Source organism: Crocodylus porosus, unplaced genomic scaffold, assembly GCF_001723895.1.
Source record: "Crocodylus porosus isolate Cpor-Errol unplaced genomic scaffold, CroPor_comp1, whole genome shotgun sequence".
Taxonomy (NCBI): Eukaryota; Metazoa; Chordata; order Crocodylia; family Crocodylidae; genus Crocodylus; species Crocodylus porosus.
This window is the reverse complement of record NW_017728939.1, coordinates 1679105-1699390: the sequence shown is the minus strand read 5'-3', so window position 1 is coordinate 1699390 and position 20286 is coordinate 1679105. Positions and strand designations below refer to the sequence as shown.

Below are 20286 nucleotides of genomic sequence, written 5' to 3'. Positions count from 1 at the left end.
ACAGTTTGTCCTGCCTGGGCCCTGCTGCATGCATGAGCCTCAAGGGATGTTTAAGGCACAGACTTGCCCTGTTTGCTGTTGTCTGAAATATAATGAGCTGGCTGATGTGACAGTGCAATAGCTGGTAATGGAAGGCTTAGTGCTGTCCCTTCTATGCTGGTGGGTACTGCTGAAGGTGAAAATTGCCTCCAAGCAATCACAGCCAGAGGGCTGCTAGTTCAGGTGGCTAGTTTCACTTCTGGAAGCCCTGGGGGAGAAAAATGTGTTTGGAAGTCTTATTTCAATCTGCCTTGACGGTGATTCAATCTGCCGTAGGTAAATTAACTAGATGCAGCTCATCAGTACAGGTGCACAGATACTAGTGAGACACCACAGTATGATAGGGGATGGCTCTATGAACAAGTTACCGTGAGAAAAGCTAGGGTCGTGAGGGCCAGCCATGGCATAAATTTGCTTCGCACTCTCCCCAAGTGCCACTCTGATTCCTTTCCACTGCCCAGTGCACTGCTCTGCTGTTTGCTTCTCGCCCTACCTGCTGCTGTGCTGCCTGCTCCCTCCCTGACTCGTTGCATGCCCCACACAGAGGCTGGCATGTGAACCCACAGCATTTCAGTCACTTCATGGTACCTGCCTGAGTGCATGCTCTTACCCCACAGCAGGTGCTATGCAGGTTACCTCCCCCACACCGAGCAGGTGACATACTAGGGACACACCCTAGCAGCAACTCCTTGTGCAGCCAGACCTGTAAGGAACAGTTAAGCAAAGATGGAAGTCTAGCAGGCCAGACTCCCAGAGACAGAGCCGCCTACAGCTACGCACTGTGCAGACAGATGTGCTGCAGGAGCACCTACAAAGAAGGGAACAGTGGCATCCAAACTGAGACTGCACTTATGGTAACATGCTGCTTCTCTGCAAGATCTTTTCAGCTGTACGATCATAGTGGGTTAGGCTCTCCTCACTAACCGCTTCTGGCTTGAACCAGGGCTTGCTGAGGGGTGGCTATAGACGCCTTGTTAGTATGGACTGCTTTTTCTGTCTCGGCATTGCTGTCATAGCAAACTTGAAAGAAAATATTCAAAATGCTTTGAAAGCAAAGCCCATTGCGCAGCTGCAAGGGTTTCTCTGGACTTGAGAAAGCACGTGCATCTTGCCTTCTCAGAAGCTTTCTGGTTGTGCTTCTGGCTCATTTTAAGGAGGAACAAAGAATTCAGTGACAGGTTTTTAACATTCTACAACGCCCATAACTCTTAGCTGGACCCAGTTTCACGCCATGGGAGAAGTTAAGGTCAGATTAGCACTTTTCTTCATTTCTTCCTGAAGTGGTGATGTGACACCCAGGAGCTCAGACTGTCCCTTGATAAATGAGAAAGGGCAGTCTTGATATCTGAACAAATGACTATGATTTAGACTTGGGTTCAATTCCCAGCTCTGCCAAACACGGAGTAAAGCACGTAATCTCTCTGTGCTTCAGTTTCCCTCTCTGCCAAATGGAGATACCTGTACCAGCTTCTCCCATACAGGAGATTGGAGGAGAAATGAAAGCTGAGAGGCCTTATTAGCTGGATTGAAAGTGCCACAGAAACACATATAAATTACTGCGATCCTCTGGCATATGAGATTCAGCCCTTTCAAGGCTGTAAATCCACAACCCATCACAGTGTCTTATATGTAGGTTTTCCCCTCAGTCCGCACTGCTTACCTGACCGTGAATAAGATTCATGACAAGTGTGAGTTATCTCTGCAGCTAGATCCATATGCTGTTGCTTTTGCTCTCCTCCTGCATGTTCTGCTCCAAGGGCTATCATGCCACCAGAAAAGCAAGCCAAGTGGCCCATTTTGTGATCCAAGATGCCACCTCGCCACTCGGCAATGTAGGTTAATCCTCCAGCAGATTTTTTTACCAAGTGCTTTTCTATTGCCTACAAAATATGAAAATGGATACACTCACTCATGCAAAATAATTTTGCAGGTAGGGGAAAAACCAACACAGCAAATAAACAAACAGTGGACTGTAACACTGCTGTGGGCAAAGCAGTTGTTCATTAACACAAAGCAAATCAAACATGTCCCTTACCTCTAGTGCATCATCGTACATCTTTTTAGCTTCGGCATCTCTCTTATCTGACATCAACCAGGACTTGATCAGATATTCGTAAAAACTGTCCCCGAGTCCCCCAATGGAGACATGGTCTGTGAGGGGGAAAAGCCAGGGAGAAATTGCTGCACAACTATTTTGGATACCTGCAATCTGCAGCCCCTTTACAAAACAGAGCAATTACACCCTTATTTATTAGCATCACTCAAGTCTCTCTGCTGCCTTCTCAGTATCCTGTTGGTTGTTAGCAGTAAGAAAAAATACCGAGGAGTAAAGTGGAATCATAAGAAAAAAAAATACTTTGTTTTCTTACAAAGTGCCAGTTGCACTCAGTTTAATTTGGGGCTTTTACTTTGCAAATCATGTACATGGTCTCCTAAATTCCTGTTTATAAGATAACCATGATGTATCCTGGATTAAGAAACTCAGAGCAGTGGGAAGAACTGACAGATCTGCAGCTATGAGTCCACTGGTAAAGACCCCCTTCTTTTGCCCCCAGGCTTGGAACAAATGGAAGAAGGTCAAGAATTGGTTAAGTATCACAGCAGGAAAAGGAGGATTTGGCAGAACAGCTCATGGGGGCAGGCAGGTCTTGTGATTTATATTCCCCACATGGGGTAGCACACTGAGCTCATGCAGAGGCCCTGGGTTGCTTACGTATTAAAATAACAAAGGTTGGTGTGGGAGTACACAAGGAATATTGCCTTCTGAAGCAATCAGATTTTCAAGGCTATCTGTTCAGAGTACACAGTGTTTTGACCTTACCTAGGAGGAGAATACTAACTAATCACTCCAGGAAACAGGTAGGATGGTGGGAGTTTTTTGGCCTACAGGACTCTAAATGGGAATCTGCTGGACAGATTTACATCTTTAAAGTGCACTGGGGGTAGAGGAGGAGGACCCTAATTCTTTGGAACAACCCAGAACTCACTCACATGTCATATGAAAGGGACAAATTGCCTTTCCATCACCATTTCACTGGAGACTGAACTGTAGTCATCAACCCTGGCTATCCACCCAGGTGTCAGCATGTGTTAAATTTAAATGCAGGCAATTAGAGCAGGTTTTTTTCAGAAAAGCTATCCTGGTTCTTCTCTCCTTTTTCCTTGTGCATACATAGTCCTGAGGCTTATTCTGAATAAATCCTACCAAGAAAGATGAGGAGCCAGGCATTTTGCTGACCCAGAGAGCAAACAGATCTCATAAATTATGTCCAATGATGTACAGAATAATCCATGGCAAAACTATGGAGATTAGAAACACAGATTTGGGAAAGAGGACAGAATACTGTACGAACACACGTTGCCTTTAACCGGGAGGTGGGAGATCCTATGAAAACGCCAAAGCGAGAGTGCTGATATCCAATTGTTCTTCACATGCTACAAGTGTTGCCAGAATCTGCCTCCATGCAAATAAGCCCTGAATTTCAGCACAAGATGGTGCACTCATTTGCAAAAGGGAAGTGCATCTGTTCAAAAGGAGAGCAACTCCTGCCCTCTCTGGAGGTGTGATGATTTGTTCTAACCATTTTCAAAAGAGCACAAGGATTCCAAGAAAACAGCTTCCTGCAACTGGCTTAAATGAAGTGAAACAACACGAAAGGCAGATGCCTCTGGAGAAGTCTCTGTGGCAGGCAGCAGCCAAAGTCTACTCAGCTGACTCCGTCCAGCAGAAGCTGATCAGTCTGTTGCTTCCCTGGAAACAGGGTTCAAACCACAGAACTAGCCAACACGCTGCTCCACCCAGGAGATGCCCTGATGATGCCTCAGTTTGCTGGCGTGTTTTTCTTTAGTTCTGTGATGTAAACTCTGTCCAAGCCAACTGTTCAGGAACAATTACTTATCAGCTTGAAGACCACTAGGTACCACAGTGATTTGAGTGGGTTGGCTAAAATGAGTTAAATGAATGGATTTATAAAGGAAGCAACGGTGAAAGTCATGCTGAAATGGTGGCCAAAACCAATCAATGCTGAATTCCAAGTGGGATGTATGACCCACTCGAATTCATCACTTGCAATTAGAAGACTGTGAACACTGCCCTTTTGGAAGAGGATCGTTAACAGTGACTGGAAGGATAGATCTGCACGTAAGAGTCACGATGCCTTTTCTCCTCTGCGCATCAATGCTGACAGGATTAGTACAACATCCCAGACAAAAGGGCAGCACTGATGCTAAGTGGCAATAACTTAAAGAAAATTAACTTGGAGAAAGACGTACCCTGAGGAGGCAAAATCAAGTTTTCAAAACAGGACGTGTTGCAGAAACTGTGCCCATACAAATGGGGATGGACAGGTGAAGCCACTAAAAGGGGCTGTGGAGAGTCTGGAAGGCCTATTAATGGGATGTAGAGAACAGATTTTTTTTTCCCCTCACTGAGCTGAAGCAGAGTTTTAGTGTAATGGGACAACTATAATCACCCATGACACCTTGCTGGGAAGATTTTCAACCCAAGCCCTGTCAATTACCATTAGAGGTGTTGAGACAGCACGTTAAAGGTCAGGGATTGCTCAGAGCTAGCGCTGTCTCATGCAACAGCAGCCATGCAACTGCCCTGTCAATTATAATTATTACTGCTAATACAGTGGTTAAAAAGGTTGTGAGTGATCCAGGAGTGCAAGCTGAGCATGGCAGACATATGAAACAAGGGTGCGATACAATGAATGCAATGAACTTCGCTTAAATGGGACGGCTGCTTAATTGGGACAAATTTGAATCCACTGATGTGGCTGGATTAAAAACAGTTTCTCCCAAACTTCCCTTTAGAAAAGAAAACACAGAGGGCAGAAATGCCTATGATAAAATTTTACCAGTGATAGGCTGGACATGTGGGGAGAAGCCAGAGTCAAGACCTGACATTCGGATTGGAGAGCAACATTTTGCCCTTGGGCAGCAAAAATAGATCCTGCAGCTCCTCTCTGGAGACTGAAGCAGTCGAGTGGTTTAGGAAGAGGCAGGAATAGCAGAGTTTCTCATCTGGCTACGTCACTCCTATTGTTCCCATCATTCCTATGTCATGTTTACTAGATGTCCTTCCCTCTTCTAGGCTGCAGGCCTATCTGCTTAAATACTGGCCCCTTCCGCCTAGCTGCAGTTGTGGTCCTAACAGTGACACAGAAGACCCACATTGCACTCACTGCATTAGAAGGACGCTCCAGCAGCAGATGCCATGGTGATGGGTGCATTAGATGCGTGCGAGTGACTGGGCTGGGAAACAGTTTCCTTTGTTCCTAATGGTTCTTGGGCTGTTTTTGCAGGACCCCAGATTTCACTTCCTCACTATTCCCCCAGATGGTCCCTTACTGGCTGCATTAATACACAGCAAACAAATCTCTCCAGGCTTCAGCGTGTTGCCTACAAATCCCAGGGAAGCTAATGGGAACACGGGATACACAAGGAATGCAGGATGAGGCTTTCAGAGATATGCTGATTTTTAATATCTGTGCAATGAATCGTGCAGCATAATCCTTCCCTGAACACGACAGGCTCGACACCTCCTTCTGGAGGTAAGATAGGCAGCTGGAAATAAGGCTGCTGTGAAAGATGATTATACTGCATTCTCTGAATTGGGTTATGTTTATCTAATCACCATGTACGATGAACTCCTTGATCAGCATTAGCGAGGGCTTTAGTTGGCTGCTTATACCTTTCCTTGGCTCACTGGTCTTTCAGTTCCCCTCACTTTCTAAAGAATGATGCAAATGCTGAAATGCCTTTGTGGCTATATGTGGCTCAGATTAAGAGACCGATACATACGCTGCACCCAGTTCCCAGTGACCGGGCTGAGAAAGTTAGGATAAAGCCCCTGTGGTTTCTCAATTCGGTTCAGAACTTTGCGGATGTTCATGACCTACAAAGAGAAAACAGACAAGATGCTTTCTATTTCTCCATTAAGAAATCAAACACTGTTTTGCTCTGCATTGAAACTTTTGAAATTGTTGGCTTTGGACACCCAACTAGACAAGTAACAGGCCAGTAGAGGACTGACCTACCACAAATGCTGCTCCTGTTCCATGACTGGCAAATAAATATAGATGTCTGGAATCACTTAAAAAAAATCCTACTAGGTCCCAACTCGGCTGACTACTTACACACGTTCTTTAAGCACATAAACAATCCCACTGAATCCTGTAAGATTGTTCACTGGGGTTTGGTGTGGGGAAAAAGCAAAAAGACTAACTTCATGAGGCCATCAGTCATGGAAGACCACAGTAAAAGTCCAATGTTCTAGAGCAGTGGTTCCCAATCTGTGGTACGTACCACCAGTGATACACAGACAGACTGTCAGTGATATACTTTAACAGATTTGTTATAATTACTTTCTATGACAACAATTTGCTTGTGGTACTTAAGGTTGTATTGTTTTAAAATCGGTGGTGCGCAATCTGTCAGTTTGGGAAACTCAGTTCTAGTGTAAGGAAGACGTGCAAACAAATGATTTGCATGTTAAACAAATGTGCATTTACGAACTTGCTGAATCAGCCTTCGGCTCTGAATAGCCCCACTTCATTTTCAGGAAGCCCCTAATGGTTTTGTCCCAATTAAATCCTGCACATTTTTTCCATAAGGAATGAGAATAAATGGCACGACACTAATATATATTCTTTGTAACCTTCAGAGCAGTTGTAACCCACAGAACTCTAAACCAATAAAATGAGGTAAGTCTATAGCCAGCTTTTGGCATATAAATTAAGTCAGAGCTTTCAAGTAAGCCCACACATTGCATAATATTTACTGAAGTTTAGCAGCATGGCACTCTAATTGTCCATCTGAATAAAGGCAGAGATGGACATCATTCCCACTAAAATGGCATGCGTCCCAAGCTGCGAGTTAATGAGTTGATCAACTCGGCTGAAGTCATTTCCCTCCAGATGACTGTCTGAGCCCATGTCCTCCTGCACCTCCTCTCTCACAGCATTATTTTTAATCCAGTGCATTTGCTGTGGAATATAATGGCCATGTTTAGCCTAGGACAATCTATTAAAATGGAATTCTCACCCTCCCTCATTTGCTGGACTGGGAACCTAAAAAGGGAACTTGATTAGCTCTAGGACGACCAAATAAACCAGGCCCTTGGTTTAATAGACGACGGTGTAACATGGAACATAGAATTAAGCCTAGATGGAGAAGCAGTCTCCCTTTTCCTTGCCTCTATTTCTGGTGTTCGTTTGACCATAGTTTCATCCCTCTTCTCATTCCCACCCACTTGCCTTTCCACATCTTTGTTTCTTCACCTTTTTCTTACCTCTGAACCATTTACCCTATTTCTCATATATAATGTGCCTTTTCACCCCAACATTGGGGTGTGTATTAAGCTGGGAAATTGATTTTTTGCCCTGCTTTGATTCCTTCTCCACGGTGCATCAGCTCTGGTATTACCATTAAGGCAGCAAAGGGAGTCAATGGCCCATTGTTTTTCATGTCACAGGTGTTAACAATTATCTCTTCTTTTGAAGAGTCATTCTGCTAATCAAGCTAGCATAGCTCAGGGCAATTTTGCTGGTTGCTAGGGCTTCTGGTCTTGCTTCCTATTCCATAGCTTTGCCAGATCATAGCTCCATCCATGGAGACCAGTCTTCAGCAGCAGCTAGGGTTTTAGTTAAGCAGAAAAAGGGGAGGGGTGAGTAAGCTGAAGATTAGGCTCTGTATTTGCTCTGCAGCTATAGCTCTGGAAAAAAAACCCTTCTTCATAATGCCTTTCAAAAACAAAGTGTGTATTGTATTTGAGAGCATGAGATATGAAAAAAAAATATGGTCTCACTCCTGAATCATTTATCTCCCTTCCTCATTCCAGATTTCTATTTCCTCATCTTGACACTTTCAGAGTCCTTGGTTTTTACTTTCCCTTCATTTTCTGATTCTTCCCTCCCTTTTTTTTTGACTCTACCTTTCTCTCCCTTTCTTTTTTTCCATGGACTCCCTTATCTTCTCTGTTTCTCTCCCCTTCTGCCTGGTTCTTTTTCTCCTCCTGTCCATTCACTGAGTAAGCAGGTGGCTAGCAGGTCAACACTGGAAATATCTTGAAAGCAGTCTGTTCTCAAGCCATTTTACTAGAAAGGCAGGGAAAAGAATGAGTATTTTCACTACACTCTGGTGTGATCTATTTTCATCGGACTCCAGGGGGAAGTTCTGATTCTAACAGGAGTGATTTGTCTCCCTCAGAACTCGTTCCTTGGAGAACATGTGGTGAAAGCTAACGACAGCTGAAATCCAGCCGTGTTTTTATTACGTTGCTTTCACACACACGACAAGATCACTTGTAGAAAAGCTCAAGATAATGCATAATATTAATAGATTTTCATTTACAAGTTACACAAAAAAGAAGCCAATATGTCAACTGCCAAACCTTTCCTTTGCAAAAATCCCAATGGCTGGCACATTACATTTAACATCTGCCAGTCCACAAGTATGAGGCATTAATGTTAGGACATTGAAGCTAAACCATTATCTTGGTTACAGGCACTGGAGAGACAATTTAATTTAGCCCGTGCCTCTGTATTCAGCAGTGGCTTTGTGCTACAACTTGGTAAGACTGAGATACGGGGAGAAAACCCAAGGTGCTTCCCAGTGATTGTTTCTGTGAGAGGGAAGAGAACGGCAAGGCCAAAGGCAACATGAACAACTAAGGAACGTATTAAGACAGCAGCTTTCCAGCCCCATGGGACACAACAGCATCTCAGACTAATCAGAGCATGGCAACTCTACAAAATTAGTGCATGGATACTGATGGGGCTTGGTCCTGAGAGCAAGTCATAAGGAATCCAGATCTCATCATAGATACAGCTGCTAGCCTCCTATGCACAGTCTGTGTGGGGGTTCTTCAGTAAGCTTCTTTACAAAAATATGCTGACTCGATGTAAAACAGACCCTCCAGAGCATGGGCTTAGCATCAAATTCTGTCTTTGGATGCACAGATACGTACAAGCCCCAGGGCTGGGATCAGCTGAAACACTCATGCTGACACTTCCTAGGCTTGAATGCCAAGGCTGGAGGCAGGACATTTGCAGCGAGAGGTCTCCGCCTGTGGAACTTTCCCCCCTCCCGCTGTCTGCCAGAGCCCATTAGTGACCTTTGCAACCTGCAAAGCATGCATTTAAGATTGGGTGTCTAACTCTGGGTCATTACCAGGATGATTTCTCCACTGGCAAGCTGGGCTGTGCAAGGCAAAGGCAAAGGCAAAGGCAAAGGCAAAGGCAAAGGCAAAGGCAAAGGCAAAGGCAAAGGCTTCTGTGCTCCCCACCCTGAATAGCTGAATGTAACACGTTGCTTTACTTCTAGAGCCCAGACACAGAGGTGATGCATGCAGGTGAATCATTTTGGTAAAGTGCAGCTGGCCAAATACTTGCCTTCTCAGTAAATACTGGGTTTCCTGAGAGCTCCGTGAGGTGCAAGAATTCGAGATGGAGGGTGCCAAACTCTGCCAAGATGCTGCTTCCTGCAGATGCCCAGCCCCAGCTCCAGCTCATGCCACTGCAAAGGACAGAAGAGGGAACCTTTGTTACCAAGTAAACAGCTGCTTTCTCTGTCTGATAAAGGCAAAGCTCTTGTCCCCACTGTGTATTTGCTGTATGCACGAAGCCCATTCCTGACATCCAAGGACTGAAACATTGCACCCTTGACTGACAGGGATCAATGACATTTGCAGGTTCTCAGGGATCATTTGGGCTGAACAATTACCCCCTCAGCAAAAAGGATTAGCTGTAAGCCCAAAGCAAAGGAGCAGGTGAGGTGTTCTAGCCTGTGGGTGTCCAGACTGTCAAAGGCAAAGTCAAACAGGAGTCTTTTGCACACAGACACTGGGTGAACCTGCTTCACAAAGTGCATGTGATGGGGGAGACAGCAGAGCTAAGCCCTGCACTGAGAACCCCATCTTCCAACCTCCCAGGTCACCAAGAGGGCCAAGAGCTTTCTGAGGGCTTGGAACCATCTCTAAGCTGAAATGAATGCAGCACCTTGGATCCCAATATGCTTTATACATATCCACGTTTAAACCCTTGAGATGCAGACACCTGTGGCTGGCTACGGAAGCAACCACATTTGTGCCCGGCACAGCACCAAGAGTGAGGAGGGGGTTAATTTCCACACCTGACTGCTGGAAAAAGCACCGTGAGATCTAATATCCCTGGAGAACAAGGTTCTAGTATGAGATCCCCCAGCCCTGCTGGTGCTCCTCTGGTCTGTCCTGCAAGCACAGGAAGGGAGAATCTCCAGAGAGAGAGATTATATTGACCTCCATTTCTCACTTGTGGTGGATCCGTTTTCAGACCCACTGCTCCACTTTGCTCTCCTTCTCCTCCTGCTCTACACAAATTCCACCTGGGGTGGGGAAAGGTCTCTCCACAAGGCAGCATGTGTAAAGAGGGAGCAAATTCAGATGGTAAGGATAGTGGGTACCCACAGAGAAGCCAGTCTTACAAAGACTCTGAATCTGATCAAAGGGTGAGAAGGGCAGCAGGCTCTTCAAATAGATCACATGCTCTCACCTGCCTTCCATTCGCATTTGATTTTCCACAGGGCTGTTCCCATCTCCCAACCCACTGCTACAGATCACGGCTGTCTGCTGAGAGTCCATCTCTCCGAAAGCCATGCAGACAGGAAAGTGACCTTTACCTTTAGAGCTTGATCCCAAAATAGCCTCTGCAGTTGCTGGTCCAGGGAGGCTCAGAGGTCCTCTTTTTGGAAGTGATGCAAGCTTGATTTTCAGATCTCTTGATTACCAGGATTTTCAGTGGAAATTGCCAATGTTACACATTTCTGACCCTTCCCTTTTTGGGGTAGGCAGGTGGGGTGGGAAGAAACACTAGAGGGCGCCTGAAAGCTTCTATACTAGGAAAAATAGGGATATCTATTTACAAAAGGCTAAAACTAAATGATCTTTCCCCAGAAAAATGTTTCCCTTCGAGGAAAAATGCAGAAAGCATCTGCAGGTGCAGAATTACTTCCAGCTCCAGACAGGAGCAGCAAGCCTCTCCCTTCAAGGTACGTCCCTCCACATTATCTAAGCGGGTAGAAGACTCTTCTGTCTTTGTCCCAAACTGCTGGGTAGTGCTGCTGCATGCAGTTATATCAGGGAATGCAGCTAGGATTGTTGCCTGTGGAATCCCATCATCCCCGTCTGGTTAAAAAGGGCTTGCATGCCTTTTCACTGTGGTTAAAGGGCTGCAGTACTTCCATACCACATATGGAAGGAGGCACTGACTGATCTAAGTTCTCCTAGCTTTACGAGCCCCCATTTCCATTTTCTTTAGCTGCCGCAGTGAAAGGATGTGAAAATAAATAAATAAATATTATCTCGTGCCCAGGAATCCCCCTGAAAGCTGCTTCAGACAGGATGTGTTTGAGTGAAGCAAGCACAGCTGAAGACTGTGCTCACTATAACAGAGGTGTTCCAGGCTGATTGGAGCTGAAACAAATTGCCCTGAGACTCCCCAGCTCAGATGCTGCAGACAGGGTGTTGCTGGGAGGCTGCAAAGGGCTGGTCTGCAGAGGGGGCAAGGACCACTGGGAAAAACTGAAGTAGTACCTACATAACTGGTAACCTAAAGGGGCCCCTCTACATGGCAACAGCCTGCACCTTCCCCAGCTCTCAGCAGTCAAGGCCAGCCTGACGTGGCACTGGTCAGGAGGGATGGTCTAGCAATAGAGCACAAGCAGAGCTGGTCTCCACCTCTCTCCTAACCTTTGGTCAAACACTCCCCCCTAGGAGGACGTTCCCCAAGACAAAGGAAGGTGTGCAGGACGAACCCAATTCCTAAAGGGGCTTTAACCATGATCCAAAGTGACTCAATAGCTTGGAGAAGTAGACAGCACTTTGCAAACCTAGGCTACAGTATGACTGCACCTGACGCCCCTCCAAACAAGATCCACATAGGAAAGAAACTATCAGGCAGAAAGTGAGGTTGATTTGGATTCAAGCAGTTCCCTAGGTTAGCAGGGTGAAGGACATCCCTCTGCCCTGGGCCTGGTTGGCTTTTTGGGCATCAGCAGATCTGCGTAGTGAAATCCCATAGAAGTAGGAAGAACAGAATTGCAAGCCTGGGCTCAAAACCTTCCCCAGCTTCTGCTTCATGCTGACAGGGGGCTTATCCTGGTGTTTAGATTAAATGCCCCACAGGTTCCAGCAATTTCTCCATCAACTGTACCCTGAGCTCCACTTTTCTTTGCAATACATGCCTCCTACTCAAGTGCAGGCTGTTCAACATAGCCAAGCTATATACACCATCCTAAGACTCAGTGATCCCAGCCTCCTCATCAGCTTCATCGCCCCTCTAAGAGCCCAAGCCAGTAACCCTCCAAACAGTCTCCATTTTTCTCCCTGTTAGCCAAGACCCTCAGCAAAACATTTTGGGATGTCTGGGTGGAGACAGGCTGCTGCGCTGAGTGGCTCTGCAAAGGGGAGAGAGAGCAAGACCTGGCAATTCTGCAACAGGTTAAGTTTGTGCTGAGCCTTCATCTTTGAGCAAAGGGACAGAGTGTCATTTCTGGAGAGGAAACAGCTAAAGGTGATGGACAGGCTCCCAATTTTCACTGAGACAACTGAAGGGTGACCGTGATATCCCAGTGATGGATCAATCCGAGTGACATAATCAACAGAACCCTGCAGTTGGTGAGAAAAACGGACCGAGTGGGAGATTTGGGAGTAACAGATGAATTAAGATGTTCACAGCAGCTGCTCCACATGTTGGGAGAAGTAAAAATGAAAGGCTTGTGTTAACCTGTATTTAATGCTCTCTGTGCTCCTGCCAACCTGCAGCTGGTACCCAGGAGTTTATTTGTGAGCATTAAAACAAACAATGATGACCTTATTGGCAGCCAGTGACAATTAAAACCAGATGCTGGGAGTCAAGGCTCCAGGATTGTACGCTCATCTCTTCACCCACTATGGAATGTACTGTCTCAATCTCCCCCTTTTATCTGAGAATGTTCCCTACCTCACAAGCAAAGTGAATTTAAATCTATCGCCAGATCTAGTGCAGGCAGGGAGATCACACAGATGCTGGATTCTCACCCATCCAGATGAGACCCTGACAGTTAGGCACGTAAAACGCATTTCTCAGCTCCCCTGCATGGACCTAGGTGCTGCATCATGCACTCCACTGGTCACATTGCAAAACTGCAAGTACAGATCAAAGATGACTATCTACACCAACGTACAAACATCACAAAGGAAACCATGAGCAGGAAAGCACTCCTCCAGCGTGAAGCTTGGCTGAGAGGTTGGGAAAGAAACATGAACTAGCAAAAAATTGATAAAACCCAGCTGGATTTAACTTGAGTCACCTCTGCCTACTCCCAAGGTACATCTAGGAGCACAGGTTGACAAAATGAATGTTCTCTGAGAATCTGGATGCAAGATTTAACAGAGGCAAAATGCCCCTAAGGAACAGCTGTTACCGACTGCGTTCCTTTACAGACATTCAATGAATAAATACCATGCTCTCCAAATGACAGCAGAAATAATGATATATGTCTTACCTGCCCAGATTTATGACACCTCGTGGGATCCCAGTAGGGGTGTTGAAGGCTGGTAAGAGCTTCTCTCCAAGTTCTAGAGCTTTACTCTTGAACATCTGTTTACAGAAAAGGAAAGGAAAGGAAAGAAAAGGAGAAGTAAAATGTATCCTGTATGGCTTGCTAGCATCAGCAAGGCTGGCTTTCTTTAAACTCACTTTTCTATACACGCACTACTACAGAATATGCAGTATGGCTCATTACAAGGCTATCAGTTCAATGAGTGAAGGTCGGGGTCTAGGCCTATTATCTGGAATCGACCTGACCAAACAGTTATGGGAAGTATTAATCTGGATCAGAATTTTTTGGATAGCCCCTGGAAACCTAGACTCCAACATTGTGATCCCAGCATCCTCAGACTCTGGATTTGGATCAGCTAAACCAGAGCTGCAAAACTCCTTCAGAATCAATCTCTCTTTGTTGCCAAATTAAATGTTTGGATTTTTAACTTCCCAGAGTCCCAGGCTACCAAGTTGAACCTTTCTGGTTCAGTATGAACTGATCTTGCAGAGTGTCCCATGGAGGGAAAAGGTCCCCTTCCCCTTTTTTAGAACTTTTCCTGGGAAGGCCAAAGATGCTGAGAAGAAGTAACAGAAATCAAATTTAAAGGAGCTCTTTCAAAGACAAAATACAGCAGGATGGATAAGGCAGACTGTTCCCAGCCCAGGTCATTCCTCATTTCAATTAGATCTGCTTTCTATGTACATGCAGCCCATCTCCACGAAAGACCCATGGAATTATCACCTTTTTTCATTCCTAATACCAAAGTCAGGGCTTTCAAATCGAAGTATGGCTCCTGGCAGCTTGCAGCACAAAGCAACCATATATAATTATTGCAGGACAAACCGATAGCAGCAGTAATCTGTGCTTGAGAGATTAGACCCGATTAGGGGAAGCCAGTAAGTGACTTAGCACAAGCCTTTTACCTCTAGCCTCCCCATTTCAATTCAAGCTGTCACAATAGTCGCATGGAAGCAGGAAATTGAGCATTGAAGAGCCCAAGGTTTCACAGGGGTCTGGATCCAAATGGGAAGCCAGGAGAAAGTCATTAGGTTCTATGACCTGACAGACACTGACCTGCCTGCAGGCTCAAGTTAACACTGCCCAGGCTTTGGGAGCCAGCTGGCTGCCAATCTGAAGCCAAAGGAAGCTGTGTACATAAGGCAACAGAGGACTGGGCACTGGGCCTGAGAGAGCTTTCCCAGCAGGAAAATCACAAGAGGAACACTTTCCTGTAACTCATACAAAATGCAGCCTTAATAACACAGATTTTCCCAAGGCTCCACAAATCAATGGCACCACTTTGCAAAGATGAGCCAACATTTCCCAGTAGAGCAGACAATTCTCTGCAGCAAACAGCAACCTGGAATAGCCCAAGGGGTTAGTGTAGGGTAATGTACGTTCACGCTAGATCCTGCAGTTCTTATGTCAGCAAAACTCCCATTGAGGTCAGGGGGACCAGGCCCTTGGTATGCCTCCAATAGCCAAGGCAAAGAAATAATCTCTTGATCTCCCTGCATCTACTTGTAAAATTCCAGCACAACTATATTACAAGGAAGATTATGGCATGAAGCCCAGGCCTCTGTTGGAGAGGGGGATGGGGAATAGGGAACTGTGTTTGCAGTGGGAGCCTTCTGACTCCACTGGAATTTGCTGTGGGCATCTTGCCCAAGGGACTGGTTGCTGTCACCATCTGAAAGGATGGAGAGTTTAGCTCACCACTGCTGGCTCTGTGGGCATGAGTTAGGGTGCTCACTTCTGCCTGAATCTTTGCTTCTGGGGAGAAAGGCTTTTTGCACCCTGAATGATGAAAGTCCCAAGTTGCCCCATTGCTTTATCAGTGCAAAATTCTGCTACAGCAAAAAGCCTAATAAGACAGGCAGTTCAGGACTGTTAGTACAGCAGATCGCACTGGCAAGTCAACCTGCTGCCCAGGAAGGCACTTGGAAAGAGCCCAAAGTCTGTGCTGTTTCCTCTGCTTGGGGTGCAAAGTGATAAGCGCAGAGGGGAAGACAAAGGAAAGCAGCATTTTACTGACCAACATACCAAGCTGCTGAAATGGTCCAGTGGAGTAATGATTTTTTTTTCCAGAGGAGACAGGCACGGCATGTGCAAGCTAATTATGCAACACAATTAAAAGAACACTGGTGACATTTCAATAATCATAAAAAGGTTTGGGTTAGGCTGCTGTTAAAAAAGGACTGTTTTAAACTCAATGGGGAGCTGCTGGGAGCCACCATCCATCCAGAAACAGCTTACTAGAGCCACAATGCCTGCAATCACACAAGGGCTTTGGGGCTTCTGGAAACAAACCTCTTCTCCAGTTAGGTAGTACGCAGCCAGCAGACCTCCGACATAGCGGATGTTCACTTCAAACAAGGACGCCTCTCCATTCTGCAAAGAACACCAGCACGTGTTAGCTGGCAGGTACAAGTCACATCACATAGTGGGTGCGTTGGTGGGGGGGAAGAGGGGCCAATGAGAAGGGTTTGCAGAGTTTTCTCAGCATGCTCAAAACCCTGCGATCCTTGTTCACAGCTTAATACTGCTCTGCCTTCTTAGGGGGTCTCCACCTGGGATCTCAAAGCAGTCCACACGCATCAAGGCTCACACCACGGGGAGGTAATGTAAGGGGTATAAAGGGGATTTTCCTACTAGTGAAATGCTTCCACAGTAGCTGCCTAATGACACAGCAATGTTAAATAACAGCCTAAGATGGAGTGTGAGCAAAAAGATTTTCTTCATTTGAAGAGGGAGGGGGAATTCAGGCTGGCAGAAAATAGCTGGAATCCAAAAAGGACACGGGAGCTGACACTCTTACTCCTTTAAGAAGCGCCAAGATACTGAGCTGAAGAGTCTGTTACTAATGCCCAGAGGGTGGTCCCGTTCTGCATGCAGCCTTCCCACACCATAGCAAAGTGCTGGGTCGGTATCGACACTGTGGGGATGATGCTACCTGCCAAATCACCAAGCCAGCCTCCAGTATTAGCCACACGGAGGCCTCCTAGTTCAGGCCTTAATCACCTCCTCCCCCTAGACTGAGAGCTCCACAGTACGAAGCAATGATGTAGCTGCCTGCATGTTCACTGAGACAAACAAAAGTCCATGCTCTGCTAGAAGCCAGCCAATGCATACGGATGCAGTTTGCTAGTCCGATGAGGAAGGCGCTCACCTGAAACTAGTTAAGACCAATTCTTGTCCTACTCCTCATCAGCAAATGTCAAAGCAATTGCTTTCAAATTGTGTTTTTTTTTTTAAATGTGCTCCAGACCTGGGAGGCTGCATGGCAAAACGATTTCTCCCCCCCAGACAACACATGGAACCATGAAAAAACAGGAGGATCAAATGGCAGCATGGCAATGTCAGTGAGTGGACTCCTTTAACCCCAAATATCATCTGTTCCTCCCCACCAACACAGTGGGTCACAAATGAGAATTCACGTCTCCTCAAGATGAGGGCTGAGATAGAGCTTGACACCCCAGGATGGGAAATGAGCAGAGGTAGCAGTTAAAAATCACATCCAAGTTTGAATTAGGACAGTAAGCAACAGTATGGTGAAGGGGGAAGGAAGGAGACCTTCCTTGCAACTTGGAGGAGGGAAGAAGTGACTCAGGTCTGGAAACAACATAAATGTCTACAATTAACACCTAGCCCAGCATTTCCTGGGTGCCAGTTCTAAGACTACAATGGACCAAGACCTGTGGGTGCTGCTGTCCACACCATCTGGAGTTGGGAAATGCAGTCTCAGACAAGGCCCAGTTTTGCTCCCAGACTCTGCCGTGTTCTCTTTTAAGCTAAATCCAGGATTTCTGTCCCTCTGCCTCACTGTGCCATACTCTTCCTCGCGGAACTGCATTAACCACATCATCCATGGTCGGCCTCAGCTGTTGCACCTGCTCTCCCCACCCCCTCTGGCATAAATCCAGAGAGCTGATCTACAAAGGATCTGAGGGGACACATTTCCCTGCTGCTAGTATAAGGCAGTCCCTATGTTTATGAAAAAGTCCTGGTAAGAACAGCAATTTTTCAGTTCATGCTGAAGACAGTGAGGTGTGGGGTGGCTGGGACTGTGAGCCACTGAGCATACACAGTCTCCAGCATCCTCACTGCTTGAAACTTCAATCCTGTCCCACAAAAAAAAAGCACTTTTGGAAAGATCCATCCTTCTGCAGGGATGGCAAGAGACATCCTTCAGCAGATTTGGGTCTAGCTCTCTGTGACCTGCAACCATACCTCAATCTTTCCACTGCCTTTTGAAGTAAGCAAAGCACTGAAACAGAGTGCTCTTGTCACCTGCTGCTGAAGCCTCCTGTTTGCTTTCCAGTTTCTCCCAATCCTGGCAAATTCTTTCAAACCCCACCACTTCTGAAGAGATGCCCGGCTTCCTGATCACTCATGTCTGAAGCCTCATGCTGGAAAGTCAGTCCCTCTCCATCCAAAGCCTCCAACCCGCCCTTTCCTGACAATCTGAGCTCCTTGTCACAAAGCCAATTTTTAATTAATTTCAATCCTTTTCTCTCTGCACTGCGCGTTTGGACTCCAGCAATCAATCTATTTATTGCATTCATTCCAGTCTTTGCAGATCAATCTATTGTGTGGGACGGGATTAAAAGCCTTTATGAAATCCAGATAAATTATCTCCCCGTCGACTTTGTCCCTTGTTTATCGATTCAGCAACATTCTTAAAGCATTCAATGGCATGTATCAGATGGGATCTTCCTTTTATGACTATATGCCAACCAGCCCTTCCCCAATGATACTTTTCTATAAAGGCAGCTGTGTGCATTGTTCAAATGGGGAGAGCTATTTTTCACTGTGGATTAACTAGGGCAGGCATAAGAAAATCAAAGTTTTAATGGCATTTTGAGTGTAATGGCCTGCATATGCCATTGCAGCACACTGCAGTTCCACCAGCTCTCGCAAGTAAGGAGCAACTCAGCATCTGGATGGCAGGGGATCCTGGGGAAGCAGTGCTGTCTGCTGGTCTCCCTCAGAGTTGATCTCTATCTGACACTTCTGCATTGTTATTTTGATGGAGAGGGAAATAGGCTGTGGGTCTGGAGGTTGGAAAGATCAGATTGTCCCTTCGGGCCTACAAATGTGGCTCCTCCTCCCTCATACTCTCTTCCTTCTTTCACAGATGTTTTTAGCAGAAAGCCTCATGGTCAAAACCTCATGCCAAAGGGTGGTCCAGGCACCCCCACAGCCTAGACAGCTGTTTCCAATTACTGACTCACCACATTCAAGTCAAAGCTCTTCTCCACCCACTTTTTCGCTTCTTGGAATTCCTCCTCGAGCTCCATGATGTACAGGGTGTCTAAAGCATCTATCACCGTCGCCCCTCGGAGGCCTCCTGCATTGGCAAACAGAACAATGTGATTCACTTTTACATCAGCTTCCCCATTAGTTTCAATAGAGGGGGACACCCATTGTGACAATTCCCCTCTGCCACTTCTCTTCCCAATATAACCGGAAGGCTTCAAATATATGCCCAGGGGCTTTTGGAGAAAAGTTCTTACTTTGGCCCAGTTCCTTCCTCTCTGACAACTTTTACATTAGCTATTTTAAACAAAAATAGGTTCAGGGCATACACTTTTGTGGCATATCAGAATGGATCTGATGGGTTCATCTTGGGACTGAACATTTCAAAAGACCTCTTAGTCCCTGTTATTCTTCTACTTTGCACAGGAAGTGCCTACACAGAAGCTGTCATAGGAAGCTGGATCCAGGTATACTTTGGGGAGGAGGGGGAAATATGAAACATGGTGAACTGTTAGCAAGATTTGAGTTCTTGGCCCTTCTTTATTAAAAACCAAAACCAAAGTCCCCATGACATATAATATACCAGCATTCCTGAAAAGCAGCCTTTTGGATCAGGCCCCTTTTCTGTTTTAAACTCTTGCCTTTTCCCTTAAGGCATCCTGGCCAATTCTGCTGATGTTATAGGATCAGTTTTGACACTTCTCAAGCAGTCAGCACATCACTGCTTTAATAAAAACCCAAACTAGAGTTTTATTGCACACCTCAATATTGCTGGCTTTTAGATGCTGTCTGCATCAAAAACCAGGGGGAAGTAAAAGTAGGGGGAGGAAAGGGAAGCTATGGAGTCAATCACTGGAAATTCATTCATTCATTCCGACAGAGTTGGGAACGATCATCTACCCAGTGCTATCTACAAAAGTGCTGTAGATGGAGTCGAGCAGCCACGAGATCTCCAAGCTGGTTCGAAAAGAAATGCTGACGGCTATGCAGCATGTTTACAAAATGCAGCGACCATGAAAAACAACATCAGCTCAGTCAGAGTGGTTTTTATCAACTCTAATGATTCTTCAATATTAACGATGATGTGATTTTTATGCGCTTTTTTATTAGGGGGAAGAAATGCACCAGCACTGAACAACATGGATGTAAGCAAAACACTTCAAGGGGGAAAAAAACCCAAGAAAAAAACCCAAAACATTGCCCAAGGCAGAGCCTATTACTGTGATATTCTGAGAGAAACACATAAATGGGTTTGTTTTAATTTGCAGATATAGTCCACACAGCCCTTCATAATCTGCAAAGAGACCATTAAAGAAAAAGTTGGATCTGTTCACAGGAATTGAGGACAGAGACAATAAACTCCATTCCCTGGGATGATTAACTGAAAAGAAAATATCATCAGAATTTACGAAGCCTTTTAGA

General features: G+C 45.7%; 1 protein-coding gene across 1 annotated transcript in view; it reads right to left on the bottom strand.

The window, feature by feature from the left end:
• The window catches only part of MAN1C1 (mannosidase alpha class 1C member 1), a 70002-nt gene that overhangs the window by 4502 nt on the left and 45214 nt on the right, over positions 1-20286 (bottom strand). Inside the window, exons 3-9 of the mRNA XM_019547641.1 lie at positions 18840-18955; positions 15916-15996; positions 13567-13661; positions 9438-9561; positions 5848-5941; positions 2075-2190; positions 1700-1919 (exon numbers count right to left, since the gene is read on the bottom strand). Of these exons, the coding sequence (XP_019403186.1) occupies positions 1700-1919; positions 2075-2190; positions 5848-5941; positions 9438-9561; positions 13567-13661; positions 15916-15996; positions 18840-18955 (846 nt within the window). The remainder of the gene's footprint in view (positions 1-1699; positions 1920-2074; positions 2191-5847; positions 5942-9437; positions 9562-13566; positions 13662-15915; positions 15997-18839; positions 18956-20286) is intronic.